General features: G+C 46.9%; 1 protein-coding gene across 1 annotated transcript; it reads right to left on the minus strand.

The window, feature by feature from the left end:
• Positions 1-1,663: 1,663 nt before the first annotated feature.
• LOC136387029 (histone-lysine N-methyltransferase PRDM9-like) lies at positions 1,664-12,052 on the minus strand (the record flags this gene model as incomplete). The annotated part of the gene is made up of 8 exons (XM_066358101.1): positions 11,990-12,052; positions 8,156-8,257; positions 7,682-7,953; positions 7,237-7,304; positions 5,558-5,751; positions 3,133-3,582; positions 2,231-2,964; positions 1,664-1,984 (listed from the first exon to the last, which is right to left on the minus strand). Coding segments are annotated over exons 2-8 (2,112 nt in total), but the record flags the coding sequence as incomplete, so codon positions are not given.
• Positions 12,053-14,916: the final 2,864 nt, after the last annotated feature.

Below are 14,916 nucleotides of genomic sequence, written 5' to 3' on the forward strand. Positions count from 1 at the left end.
AAGCTTATTTTTATGAGGTTAGGTACTTGGTCTTGTCGAAATAAGAAACATTAAAACTGGGAGGTTTTAAGATTATCTGAACCAAAATGACTCCAGACATTTAAAGTGAAGATCTCCAATCCTGCAGACTGATAGTGTAACAATTTCCATTTTATTTATTTATTTATAAAATTCATTTTAGAGAGTGGAGATAGAAAGAGAGATGAGAGAAGGGGGAGAAGCAGGAAGCATCAACTTCCATCTATGCCTTGATCAGGCGAGTCCAGTCTTTTTGTTTATTTCTTTTATTCAAGTTAGAGTGTGGAGAGAGAGAAGCAATTTTTTTTGTAAGAGAGACAGAGGGACAGATAGTGACAGACAGGAAGGGAGTGAAATGAGAAGTATCAATTTTTTGTTGGGGTACCTTAGTTGTTCATTCATTGCTCTTATCATATGTGCCTTGAACAGGAGGATACAGCAGTAGTGACCCCTTGCTAAAGCCAGCAACCTTGGGCTTCAAGCCAGTGACCATGGGGTCATGTTTATGATTCCATGCTCAAGCCTACAACCCCGCACTGAAGCTGGTTAGCCTGTGCTCAAGCCAGCGACCTTGGGGTTTTAAACGTGAGTCCTCTCCATCTCGTTCCAATACTCTTTGCACTGCACCACTGCCTGGTCAAACACCATTCCCATTTTATAGATCCAAAAACAGGCACAGAGAAGTTGAGAATCTAGCCTTACGTCACACAGCTGGTGAGAGCAGAGCTGAGATTGAAAACCACTGTGGAATTATCTGGAGTCCATGTGGTGTACACCATGAGATTCTTACCTTGAAGGGACAGTGAGGGAAACCAGGTGCCCAGACTGAACCAGGCACAGGGACATGCACATATTTCTCCCTGGTTTTCACCACTGAGACTACAGAGGTCAGAGGAAACCAGGAAATGATCAAAAGAAAGCCAAGGGAGGGGGTGATGAGCCTACTAGGAGAGAAGGCTCCACTTCTTGGGAATCAAAGATCCCTTTCCCTAGTGAGACTGTCTCAAATCCCCCTCACTGGACAGTAACCTTAGTAGATTGATTACAGAGTTCAATGTTTCCAGGGTTGAGTTTCTGTGTCTGACAGTGTAAGTTCTCTGTGGTCACCTGGGAATTCTCTGCTTCCAGTGATGGGGATGGGGGTAATGAGGTAAGTGGGTGTCATAGTTTTATAAAGATATGATTTATTAGAACAGGAGGCCAAGAGACCATAGAGAATATTGGTGTTGAAATTTTCATACAACTTAAGGAACTATGTATTTGTCGAGCTCATCTCTTGTCATGAAAGTGTAGAACTTGTTTAACTAACTAGTTACTTCTGTACTAATTACAGTCTTAGGAGGGTAAGTGGTCAGTATACGTCATCTGATGTCCCCTCAAAGCTGGGGTACGACCTGTGTGGTGGCTATGGCTGTGGAGATGCAAGTAAAATCCAATGACTCACTCACCCTTCTTGAAAAGAGGGCTTCTCCCTGAGTATGTCCTCTAGTGTTTGAGGAGAACTGATTTTCATGTAAATCCTAGCTCCCACTTCCTGCAAACATAGGGCTTTTCCCCTGAGTGTGTCCTCTGGTGTCTGAGGAGAGTTGACTTCTGTGAAAAGCCTCGCTCACACTCCCTGCAAACATAGGGCTTTTTCCGAGTGTGTTCTTTGGTGTCTGAGGAGAGTTGACTTCTGTGAAAAGCCTTGCTCACACTTATTGCAAACATAGGGCTTCTCCCCTGAATGTATCCTCTGGTGTGTGAGGAGAGTTGACTTCTGTGAAAAGCCTCGCTCACACTTATTGCAAACATAGGGCTTCTCCCCTGAATGTATCCTCTGGTGTCTGAGGAGAGTTGACTTCTGTGAAAAGCCTTGCTCACACTTATTGCAAACATAGGGCTTCTCCCCTGAATGTATCCTCTGGTGTATGAGGAGAGTTGACTTCTGTGAAAAGCCTCGCTCACACTCTGTGCAAACGTAGGGCTTCTCCCCTGAGTGTGTTCTCTGGTGTGTGAGGAGAGTTGACTTCTGTGAAAAGCATTGCTCACAGTTTCTGCAAACATAGGGCTTCTTCCCTGAATGTGTTCTCTGGTGTACGAGGAGAGTTGCCTTCTGTGTAAAGCCTCGCTCACACACTCTGCAAACATAGGGTTTCTCCCCTGAGTGTATTCTCTGGTGTGTGAGGAGAGATGACTTCAGTGAAAAGCTTTGCTCACATTCTCTGCAAACATAGTGCTTCTCCCCTGAGTGTGTTCTCTGGTGTGTGAGGAGATTCGACCTCTGTGAAAAGCCTCGCTCACACTCCCTGCAGACATAGGGCTTCTCCCCTGAGTGTGTTCTCTGGTGTGTGAGGAGATTTGACTTATGTGCAAAGCCTCGCTCACACTCCCTGCAGATATAGGGCTTCTTCCCTGAGTGTGTGCTCTGGTGTCTGAGGAGAGTTGACTTCTGTGAAAAGCCTCGCTCACACTGTTTGCAAACATAGGGCTTCTCCCCTGAGTGTATCCTCTGGTGTATGAGGAGAGTTGACTTCTGTGAAAAGCCTCGCTCACACTCTGTGCAAACGTAGGGCTTCTCCCCTGAGTGTGTTCTCTGGTGTGTAAGAAGATGTGACTTCTGTGAAAAGCCTTGCTGACACTCCCTGCAGACATAGGGTTTCTCCCCTGAGTGTGTTCTCTGGTGTGTGAGGAGAGTTGACTTCTGTGAAAAGCATTGCTCACAGTTTCTGCAAACATAGGGCTTCTTCCCTGAGTGTGTTCTCTGGTGTACGAGGAGAGTTGCCTTCTGTGAAAAGCCTCGCTCACACTCTCTGCAAACATAGGGCTTCTCCCCTGAGTGTGTTCTCTGGTGTGTAAGAAGATGTGACTTCTGTGAAAAGCCTCGCTCACACTCCCTGCAGACATAGGGCTTCTCCCCTGAGTGTGTTCTCTGGTGTGTGAGGAGATTTGACTTATGTGCAAAGCCTCGCTCACACTCCCTGCAGGTATAGGGCTTCTTCCCTGAGTGTGTGCTCTGGTGTCTGAGGACATATGACTTTTTTGTAAAGCCTTGCTCACACTGTTTGCAAACATAAGTTTTTGCCCCTGAGTGTGTCCTCTGGAGTCTGAAGAGATGTGACCCATCATCAAAACCTTGCCCACACTCTCCATACTTGACAGCTATAATTCTTGACATTCTTACTCTCATAGACAGTTTTTCTGTGTCTACTGAATTCACTTCTTGGCCTTTGCTTGGCCTTTCCTGCAGCATTCTCTCTTGGTCACTAGAGCTTCCCAGGTGTCCTTTGGGAGATTTGGAAAAAGCCCTTGAAATCTTCCTTGGCCTGTTCCTTTTAAGCAAATATTTGGACGTTTCTTTGACCTTTTGACCTTCAGCTTTTTTATCCCAGTTGTGAGTATCAGTATGTTGCTGCTGCTGATTTAGATCCTCTAGGCAGGGATCCTCTGATTGGAGGTATTTTCTTGCAAATGTTCCTGGGCGAATATGAGAGGGGTGATTGCGTCCCACATGTTGGCTTAGTAATTTCTGACTGGAGAAGGCCAGAGAGCAGAAGAGACATGGGTGTATCTCTGGCTGTGGTTCTGCTGAAAGAGAAAATTTTGGTCAGGACAGATGTTGACATGCTGCCTGGGTCATATGTTTTGTTAAGACCTGTCCCACATGGCCTAGCGTGCGGAGGACCCGGGTTCGATTCCCGGCCAGGGCACACAGGAGAAGCGCCCATTTGCTTCTCCACCCCTCCGCCGCGCTTTCCTCTCTGTCTCTCTCTTCCCCTCCCGCAGCTAAGGCTCCATTGGAGCAAAGATGGCCCGGGCGCTGGGCATGGCTCTGTGGCCTCTGCCTCAGGCGCTAGAGTGGCTCTGGTCGCAATATGGCGACGCCCAGGATGGGCAGAGCATCGCCCCCTGGTGGGCAGAGCATCGCCCCTGGTGGGCGTGCCGGGTGGATCCTGGTCGGGCGCATGCGGGAGTCTGTCTGACTGTCTCTCCCTGTTTCCAGCTTCAGAAAAATGAAAAAAAAAAAAAAATGAAAAAAAAAAAAAAAAAAAGACCTGTCCCACAAGTCATTCTTATGGGGTTGACAGTGTAATCTCTGTCTCCCAGAAAGTGTTTCTTTACAGTCTGTTTTCTCTTTTCATTTTTATGTACTGTATCTTCTTTAAAAATCCAGAAAGCCCACATCAGTGGTCCTTTTTATGTATTGCCAGATGAAGGACTGTCAAGTAGCACCAGGGTCTGTTTCAGTTCTTGTATGGGTGGAGCAATGCTGACCTTTCCTATATACATGTAGCTTTTAACACAGTTATTTAGAAAGACCACTGGCCCCAACTAAGAATTTCTTCCCTTAAAGTTTCCCACAGATGACAAACTAAAAATATGTCCTTCCTCAAGCTTCACATAAAATATTTATTCTTGATTTTATTCAGTGTCAGCCCATTTCATATACAATAGGAAATCTTTTTCACAATATTTTTCTAACAATACTTTTTAAAAATTGATTGATTTTAGAGAGACAAAAAGAGGAAGAGTTAGAAGAAGAGGAGGAAGAGGAGAAAAAAGAAGAAGAAGGAGAAGAAGAAGAAGAAGAAGAAGAAGAAGAAGAAGAAGAAGAGAGAGAGAGAGAGAGAGAGAGAAAGGCATTTATTCATTATTCTACCTAGACATGCAGTCATTGGTCATTTCTCATATATGCTCTGACCCGGCTCAACCTTGGTATTACAGGATGGTGCTCTAACCAACTGAGCTAACCAGCCAGGGTCACCAATAATACTTCTTACATTGCTGACTCCCACCCCATCCAGCTAATCCATAATCCTCTCTCACTAGGAGATAAAGTAATCTCTGAGAGGATTCCCCACTGAATTTTTGTATTCTCCAAAAATTAACAAAGCAAAACTAGAGAATAAGCCCCCCTATAGCCGAGAACAGCATCATTATCCCACCTCACTCAGAAAGGTCCACAGTGTCTCAGCTTAAATCACAGCACTGCATTCCAGGCTTCTGGGCATCTATTGAACCTCTGTTACCCTATATGCTAGACAGGAGTGGCCCTCAGAAAACAGGCTCTTGCCAGTTTTCCCAGTGGAAAAATTGTTGGCCCAGCATGTGCACAACACAGGTTTGATCCCTGGTCAGGGCACACATGAAAAGAGACTATCTGCTTCTGTTCTCTTCCCTCTCCCCCTTCTCTCTCTCTTCCCCTCCCACAGCCAGTGGATTGATTGGTTCCAGCATCAGCCCAATAGCTCAGTTGGTTCAAGTGTTGACCTCAGGCACTGAGGATAGCTCGGCTAATCTTAGCATGGACCCCAGACTTGGGTTGCTGGGTGGATCCTGGTAGGGGCACATGAAGGAAAATGTCTATCTCCCATCCTCTCACTTAAAAAAATTAAATCAAAAGTACAAATATAAAGATGTTTTCTAAGAATTAAAGGCATTTGAAATGAATCCTGAATATCTGAAGCATCTGATTTGAAATCTTATTTAGAGTGTACCATGAAAATTTCTAAGAAGAATTCTCTCTTTTCTTTCCATGTTGAAGAACAGTTGTGCCCACCTTTAGCTGCTGCGAGCTCTCTCTTCTGCTTGCTGCCGCACTTGATGCCCAGCATCTGGCCATACTCATCACCGTACCAGACTAGCAGCTCACAGTCTGGTTTGATGACCTGGCAGGTTCGGTAGAAAATCTGCCTGCGATACTGAATGGCCACCAGGTTCTGCTCTTCATCATCGCGGGCACAGTTCACATACCTGGGATTGAGGCAGATGAAAGAGAAGCAACCCACAGGCAATGAGTTCCTACTGCCTCTTAGATCCATGTCCATCTCTGCACCTGACACTCAAACTCCTATATCACCCACTCCAACTGTGCTCCCAAAGAACCTTCTGTTCAATGTTTGAGCCTGTCACAATGTCATATGACTTCCTATCTACAGGTCCTGCTTATGGTGCTCATCCTTCCTAATACCACTTTACAAAGCTAATTCCAGATGTAACCTCCACCCTGATTGGTCGTAAACCCCAGTGACCTCTAGCTTTTCCAAACTAACTCAGGTTGTTTTATATCACATAACTTGCTACTTGATGTTGAACTCTGTGTCTAGATTAGTTCACATCATTCAATACTCAGCCCAAGTCAATCTTTTCTTGAGAGGCCTTTCTCCATTCTCCTCACATTTTATTTAGGCAGCATTTGATGCCTCACCCAAGTTCCCACATAAAACTGGAGGTCTCCCTGCACCACCAAAGTGAGAAATGAAGAGACAGACAAGCTCCCCCATGCACTCGAGGGTGGTCCACCTGGCATGCCCACCAGGGGGTGATGTTCTGCCCATCTGGGGCATTGCTTTGCTGCAACCAGAGCCATTCTAGTGCCTGAGGCAGAAGCCATGGAGCCATTTTTAGTGCTGGGGCCAACTTTGCTTCAGTAGAGCCTTGGCTGTGGGAGGGCAAGAGAGAGATAGAGATAAAGGAGTTGGGGAAGGACAAAGAAGCAAATGAGTGCTTCTCTGTGCTCTGGCAGGGAATCACATCCTGGACTTCCACAGTCAGGCTGATGCTCTACCACTGAGCCAACTGATTAGGACTTGGAGGTTTCTTTGTCTTAGCAAAATCATAAAGAACAATAATACCTTATTCACATTTTGTGGCCTCTGATAAAAGATCCCCTCATGGAAGTGGCCAATGATCATTTCTTTGCAGGCTTCAGAACTCAGGTCTAGTTAGAAGTGAGACTGGGATCATTTGCTGGCCTCACAGTGTTAGGCTATTCTGGGTTAGGTATCCTGGCACTGTGCACTTCTCAAAAATAGAAAAATTATAGTTAAACATTTTCAAAATCAATTGTTTCACTCTGTTTGCAATTTGTCCTCCATAAGATGATGGGTTATATGATCTGCTTAAGGAATGAATACCTTCCTCCAAACTGGATTATATTAAAGGCTTGCTTAAATAATGTTCATTAGCTCAATTAAAGTGTAATCCAGGCCCTCAAAATTTGTTCTCCAGTGCCTAAATGTCTAGATTTGTAGAGATTTATATTTTGAGGACATATGCTATATTTTTATCTCCTTTTTTCATCTAAATACTTCTTTCCTTGAAAGAGCACTGAATGGAGATAAAAGAGGAACAGAGGATTGAGGGAGACCACTGAGGGAGGCATGATGAGAAGGAAAGATGTATGCCTCTGAGAGAGATGAGTGTTTTTCGTGAATCTCAGAAATTTCTTGGCCTTACCTCATCCAGTTGGCCAAGGATTCATCCTTCCCATCCACATACTCATGGCAGTTTCTCTCTTTGTTGATCTGCATTTCAGGAAGAAAATATAAAGACTTTTTTTGGATGAGAAGGTAATAAAAGAATTATTTTACCCTACTGTCAACTAAAGTCTTTCAGCTTGCATTCACTGCCACTTGGGAGCACCTGATATTTTTTTTACTCATCACATCTGAGTTGATGTCTACTCAGGGATGGGAGGAGGCATTCTTTTGTGTCTGTACCACTTTGCTCTCACTTAACCTGTGATACTTATCAGGAGTTCCATAGTGTGCAAAGTCCTCTGAATGCAAAACTAACCATATTGTCTCCATCCATGTCCTAGTATGTAGAAGGGCAGGTCCCACCAACCCATGAAAGTGATGTGGGAAGTTACAAGACAGAGAAAGAGGTAAATACTTCTCACCAGCCAAGAGTATCCATTTTTGCCTGCCTCTTCATCTTCTGTGATCTGGCCCTCATAAGGGCCAAAGTGCAGACCCACTGGCAGAGCAGATGCCTCGTTCCACACTCCAAGCCCAGCTTCAGGGATGCCTGATGGTCTGATTCTCAACCCAGGGGGCAGAGTGAGGGCTGCGTGGTTTGGATGCCCCTTATGCACTGCACTGTCTTTTACAAATGTTGGGGGCCCATGCACGTCACAACTGTCAATGAAGAAGTTCTGACACTTCTCACAATCTGGGGGTGAGAGCAACAGGGATTAGGGAAGGTGTAGTGCATGTTCCTGGACACAAAGAGCATCAGAGTGAGCCCAGACATTCATATCATTGAGCCTCAGTTGTGTAGTGCAGGTCCCTAGGGGAACAGAATTCTCTAAGGGCCATATGACCAGATGAAATTACTGGATTAAGAGATAACATGCTTTGTTAGGGTCACTTACAGAGGTAGTCATCATCCTGGGGCTCGCTGGCCTCTTGGTACACATGGCCTTTTCTTTGTCGTAGGCTATACATCTTTACTTCAGTCTCCTTTCTCCTGAGTTCTAAGTTGGAGAAGAGTGAGTTTGGTGGAGTCTGGAGTGTTAGTCTCTATTTTGTCCAAAAACTCACAATCTCCTCCCATTAAATTATCACCTGTTCTTCTATATACTCTAGTATTTTCCTTTGTCAACTAAGGAATAAGGCTCTATAATAACAAGCCTCTACACTGACTGTAGTCAATGGCCAATACAATATTTGTTTCTAGATCTTCCCATTATGGGGTTTAACTTTCTAACTTTTAGTTATTCATAAAATATTCATTAAGGGCACAGTATATGTAAGGCATTTAGGAAAGGCCTACCTATACAACACCAACAGCGTATGGTTGCTATTATCAGAGATGTTTTTATTGGACAACGTGTATCTGTCAGTTATTTTACATTGAACTTAAGCCCTAGCCAGTGGCTCAGTGGATAGAGTGTTGGCCCAGTGCATGTCCCGGGTTTGATTCCGGTCAGGGTACATAGGAGAAGAGACCATCTCCTTCTCCACCCCTCCCTCTAAACCTTCTCTCCCTCTTCCATTCCTGCAGCCAGGGGCTCAATTGCTTTGAGTATTGGCCTTGGGCGCTGAGGATGGCTTGGTTAGCTAGAGCACATCATCCTGAGGTGCTAAAGAACAGCTCAGTACTCAAGAATTGGAGTTCCCAGGTAGATCCTGGTAAGAGTGCATATGGTAGTCAGCCTCACTATCTCCCTTCTTCTTACCTAAAACATAAACAAATACACAAAAAAAATAAATTTAATTGAATACTGTCAAAGAATATATGCACGTATCTTCACCTTACACATTAGCATTCAAGAGCTCAGAGAGTTTGTAAGATTTTTTGAAATTTACAGTGCTAAATTCACTCTCGGTTTAGTAGAGCTTAAATCTAGGTTTATCCAAAGTCTACTCCACATATATAGGCCATACTTATTAGCCTTTCTAGAGGACTCAGAGCAGCTGAAATCTACAAATGATTTTCTCTTACCCAATTTTCATCTAGAGTGTTGTCCAGAGGATCTTGCTTCTCCAGGATGGACTGTGATGCTGAGGACCCAGGTTTGAAACCCTGAAACTGCCGGTTTTAGTTTGGGCTAATCCAGCTTTAGTTCTGGCTCACCAGCTTGAGCATAGGGTTGCCAGCTTGAGCATGAGATCATAGGCATGGCCCCATGGTCTCTGGCTCAAGTCCAAAGTAGCTGGCTTTAGCAAGGGGTCACTCACTGTGCTGTAGCCCCCCAAGTGAAGGCACATATGAGAAAGCAATCAATGAACAACAAAGGAGCTGCAATGAAGAATTCATGCTTCTCATCTCTCTCACTTTCAGCCAGTCTGTCTCTGTCTGTCCCTCCCTCTCTCTCTATTTTCCACTGAAATAAAAAGAAAAAGAAAAAAATTGGCTGTTCATGTGAAAAATATAATAAAGTTCCCTTAACTTGACAGAAAGTCTATTTCTTTAACATTACACTTTCTTCTTACTGTCTTTTTTTTTTTTTAAAAATTTTTTTTAAAAATTTGCCTGACCTGTGTTGGCACAGTGGATAAAGCAGTAACTTAGAACACTGAGGTCACCAATTTGTAACCCTAGGCTTGCCTGGTCAAGGCACATACAAGAAGCAACTATGACAAGTTGATACTTCCTGCTCCTGTCTGCCTCCTCTCTCTCTCTCTCTCTCTTCTTACTCCTCTCTCTAAATCAATAAAAAAATTATTTCTTATGGGATTTTATACTTTTATACTGTTCCTGCTCATTAACACATCTACAAATATGTGTAAATATTTACACATGGAAGCAGTGTAGCGAATCACCTCATACTGCACAAATTTCTTATTGATTTTAGAGAGAGAGGAGGGAAGAGAGTGAGAGAGAAACATTGATTTGTTGTTCCACTGATTTATGCCTTTAGTGGTTGATTATTTTTTCTTTTTTCTTAGCTAGAGAGACAGGAAGAAAGAGAGATAAGAAGCATCAACCTATTGCTGCAGCATCTTAGATGTTCATTGATTGCTTTCTCATACGTGCCTTCAGCAGGCAACTCTAGCTGAGCCAGTGACCCCTTGCTCAAACCAGCATCCTTGGGCTTCAAGCAAGTGACCATGTGGTCACGTCTACAGTCCCATACTCAAGCCAGCGACCATGCACTGAGGCTGTTGAATCCATCCTCAAGCCTGCAACCTTGGGGATTGAAACCCGAGTCTTCATCGTCTCAGGTTGATGCACTATCCTCTGTGCTATCACCTGGTCAGGCTTCAATGCTTGATTCTTATCTATGCCTTGACTCGACATCAAACCCACAACCTTGGTGTATGGGGACGACTCTAATGAATTAAGCAACTTGGCCAAAACTCCTTTGCTTCTCATTTTTTCACCGTTACACAGTTAACTGTCCTTGCCCTTCCTTAATCATCAGAGTCTGGTTTGCATCAAACAGTCTTGGGAACAGAGCCTCAGGTCTGTAAACCACAGAAACCATTTGGGTCAAGTTAGAGATCACATCTGGACTTCAGCTGTGTTTCGATGCTAGACCCATGAAAGCGGAAGGACCTTACTGACCACACCCTCGTGAAACCAGACACATTTTTTTTGTTTTTTTTTGTTTTTATTTTTTATTCATTTTAGAAAGGAGAGAGAGAGAGAGAAGGGGGGAGGAGCAGGAAGCATCAACTCCCATATGTGCCTTGACCAGGCAAGCCCAGGGTTTTGAACCGGCGACCTCAGCATTTCCAGGTCGACGCTTTATCCACTGCGCCACCACAGGTCAGGCTGAAACCAGACACATTGAAGAGATGGCTGACACAGGGCCTGATACAATGGTCCCTACCCTGACCCAGAACTCCAGTTGCCTTAAACACCATTATTAATCCTTTCTCATCTGCAATGTGGCCGGCACTGCCCAGGCAGCCCTGTCCTGGAGCACTGCTCACCAGCCAGACCTTCCTCCTCCTCTTGTGATGACAAGAGTTCTGAATGAGTTATTTCTTATGGGCTTTTATACTTTTATACTGTTCCTGCTCATTAACACATCTACAAATATGTGTAAATATTTACACATGGAAGCAGTGTAGCGAATTGTCTCTTACTGCACAATGAACTGTTTGCATCTCACTGTTTGCTAAATGTAAGCTCTGTCCCTTGTTAGCTGCTGAGAGGCAGGGACCTCACCCCGGGTTGGTTTCTAAAGGGCAGTGCCGTGCCTGCGGGCTCCACCTGCCTGGGACTCCACCTGCCTGGGACTCCACCTGTCTGCGGACTCCACCTGCCTGCGGACTCCACCTGCCTGGGACTCCACCTGCCTGGGACTCCACCTGCCTGCGGACTCCACCTGCCTGGGACTCCACCTGCCTGGGACTCCACCTGCCTGCGGACTCCACCTGCCTGGGACTCCACCTGCCTGGGACTCCACCTGCCTGCGGACTCCACCTGCCTGGGACTCCACCTGCCTGCGGACTCCACCTGCCTGGGACTCCACCTGCCTGCGGGCTCCACCTGCCTGGGACTCCACCTGCCTGGGACTCCACCTGCCTGGGACTCCACCTGCCTGCGGACTCCACCTGCCTGCGGACTCCACCTGCCTGGGACTCCACCTGCCTGGGACTCCACCTGCCTGGGACTCCACCTGCCTGCGGACTCCACCTGCCTGGGACTCCACCTGCCTGCGGACTCCACCTGCCTGGGACTCCACCTGCCTGCGGACTCCACCTGCCTGGGACTCCACCTGCCTGCGGGCTCCACCTGCCTGGGACTCCACCTCGCTGCCTCTGAGTCCATTCTTCATGCGAGTCCTCAGTGTCCTCCGCCGGGGGTCTGGCGGCCCGCCTGTGTTGACCCCTGAAAGAGGGCTGAGGGACTCTGAGGCCTTGGGGAGAAACAATCATGGTCCCCAAAGGGAAGTGCTTGAAGGAGCATGTAAAGCCAGTAGCCACAGCCACCATCACAGCTGCCTGGCCCATGCTGGTTCACGTTGGATTCGTACAGTTGTTAAAGAAACAGTGGAGCCAAAAGCTGATGGGCCATCATCTTTAATTCTAGCTTGCACTTGGCAGGCGAGTAAAACACACATTGGGCTCCTAAAACCACTCCTTCAGTGCTCAGAAAGCTACTGACTTATCCGAGTTTCCTAGAATCAAAGGTTTCTAGCTCAACAGACTTATTCATCTCTGTTCCCCATTTACTCTCTGCCCAAACTAGCTTTTCCTTCAGCACTCTGCATCGTGGCTGCTTCTCCTGGCCTCCTCCATGTGGCCTTTCTCTGCTCTCCTCTCTAATGCTAATCTCAGGAACCAAGAGAGCAAGCTCCCAGCCTGCCCCCCTTTAGAGTGTAGATTCAAAACCTTTAATCCAATACGCAAAATAGGAAAGTCTCTAATACAAAGTCACTTATCTGAAGCATTATGGAATTGTACCACCCCACAACAAAAAGGGTGGGAAAGGCTTAGTCCTAAAAACAAGCCCCAGGCTACAAGGATCCTGCCTGGCCACAGACCGCCCCCAACACACCTGGGTGATGGGCGCCCACGTGGGCAGCGCCATCTTTAACAAAGTGAGCATAATATATTTTATCTGCCAACAGAGTATAGCCGACACTGGGCCGGCCTGTGTGCCACCCTGCGGTCCCCGCCTGGTCCCCGGGCCCCATCACCTTTCCGCAGCAGTGCCTCCTGGTTCCTCTCCATGTTGCGGCAGCGCGCCTTTGCCCAGTCGCCCAAGGTGGCCCTCCCAGTCGTAATAGGCATGGATGTCCCTGAAGTCGTGGGTGCCTGGGGGAAGATGCAGCCACGTGACCTCGCAAAGCCTCCGCAGAACCGCCCCTCACCCCGCTGGGTCCTGGCTGCCCCCAAGCGCCATTTCCGCCGCTCCCCCAGCGCCACTTCACGGGCTACAGTTTTGGTCCATGTTCCGGCCACCCTGCACGATCAGCCCTGACGTGCCTGCGCGGGAGACGGAGCTGAGGCTGACTGCTTGGCCCAGGGGCGCATGTGTGTGCGCTCGCGACTGGGTGTCTTAAGGGGTGACACGTGGGCCAGCCCCAGGGATGCAGGGACAGGCCAGGTCGTGGATTCCAGCTAAGTCAGTGACCCCCTTGCTGAAGCCTGCGGTTTGGGATTTAAGTCAGCGACCTTTGGGCTCAACTGGTGATCATGAGGTCATGTCTATGATCTCACACTCAAGCTGGTGAGTCTGCGCTCAAGCTGGATGAGCTTATTACATTTTCTTGTCGTTCATGCGCTCTCCTGAGTTCCTCCATTCTACTCTCAAGTTTATTGAACATCGTTATGACTGTTTGCTTTGAATACTTTATCTGTTCAATGACCCACCTCTATTTCATTAGCTTAATTTTCGGGAGTTTTTTTCTTGTTCCTTCTTTTGGGGTATATTCTTCTGTCTCCCCATTTTCTTTGACTGTCTGTTTTTGTTTCTTTGAGTTGAATGGAATAGTCATTCACCCAGTCTTGAACACGTTGTCTTTGTTACATTGTGTGTTGAATAGTTTCAGCCTGCCGGTTTTCATTGGGGGGAGGTGCATGCAGTGCCTGTCCTGTCACCTGGCCTGAAGGAGTGGGTTCTGAATGGGCCCCCTGGGCTGTGTGAGCCTCCTTGCCTTTTAATCTGGGCAGGGCTGCCTGGTGCAAAAGGGGCTGCGTGGTGTGTGCTCTGCGTGTCCTGTTTTAATTATCTGTTGTCAGAGCACGGTCTGCGCTGGGTTACCTGATTGCTTTCTTGTATCTCACCCCCCATTACATCCACCCTTTGTCCTGGTGGGGCAGCCTGGGTGACACAGTTTTAATTTGTACATTCTTCACGTTCTTGGGGCTTGGCAGCCCTGTGCACATGCACAGCATTGCCCCCCTCACTGCACACTGGGCTGCAAGGTTTTGCTAGGTTTGTGCTTTCTTTGAGTAAAGCAGCCCGACCAGGGCATGCAGCAGCGCCCCCATTCTCTGCACTTTCTCTGATCAGACAGTCCAGTGTGCAGACCATAGCCCATTTGCTGGCTCCACATTTTGCAGGAGGGGTAACGCCAGTAGTGACCCACTATCTCTGCACTTTCTCTGGGTCGAATAGTCCTGCAGGTGGTACCAGAGTGTTTGCTAGCTCTGCACTCTCTCTAGGTTGGGGAGCCCCACATGCACATGCAGCTCAGTGGGCAAAGTGTCACCCTGCCATACCTACCTGCTGGGTTGATATGTGGAAGAGTAACTCTTTCATACAAGCTATGCTGTTCTCATGATTCTGTTGTATTTTGCTCCAGGAGGGGTGGCTGTGGATGAGCTGCAGCATCCTGTGGGTGGCCAGAGAGTGTGGATGTAGCTCCTGTCTTCTATCCACATGCCTGGGTGGTGAAATTAGTGGAACTCACTGGTCTCTTAGGTCCTGAGCTGTTCCTTCACCTCCTGCAGAGCTCTCATGGTTCCTCAGGTTTCTCTATGCATCCCCCCCTCTCTGTCTCTCTCTGTCTCTCTTTCTCTGACTTCTTGTGCCGAAGCTGTTTAATTGTTTCTCAGTTGTCTTTCAGGAGGAATTGTTCAAAGTAAAGGGGTACGTTGGATGGGTTTTTGGGAAGGTGCTAGCTCAGCATTTACATATGTCACCATCTTGGACCCACTGGAGAGTTCTTAAATAGAGTCTGATATTGGCTGCAGCAACAGGCTTCTGCTCTGATATGCCCTTACTAGA

Source organism: Saccopteryx leptura, unplaced genomic scaffold, assembly GCF_036850995.1.
Source record: "Saccopteryx leptura isolate mSacLep1 unplaced genomic scaffold, mSacLep1_pri_phased_curated manual_scaffold_49, whole genome shotgun sequence".
NCBI classification, from domain to species: domain Eukaryota; kingdom Metazoa; phylum Chordata; class Mammalia; order Chiroptera; family Emballonuridae; genus Saccopteryx; species Saccopteryx leptura.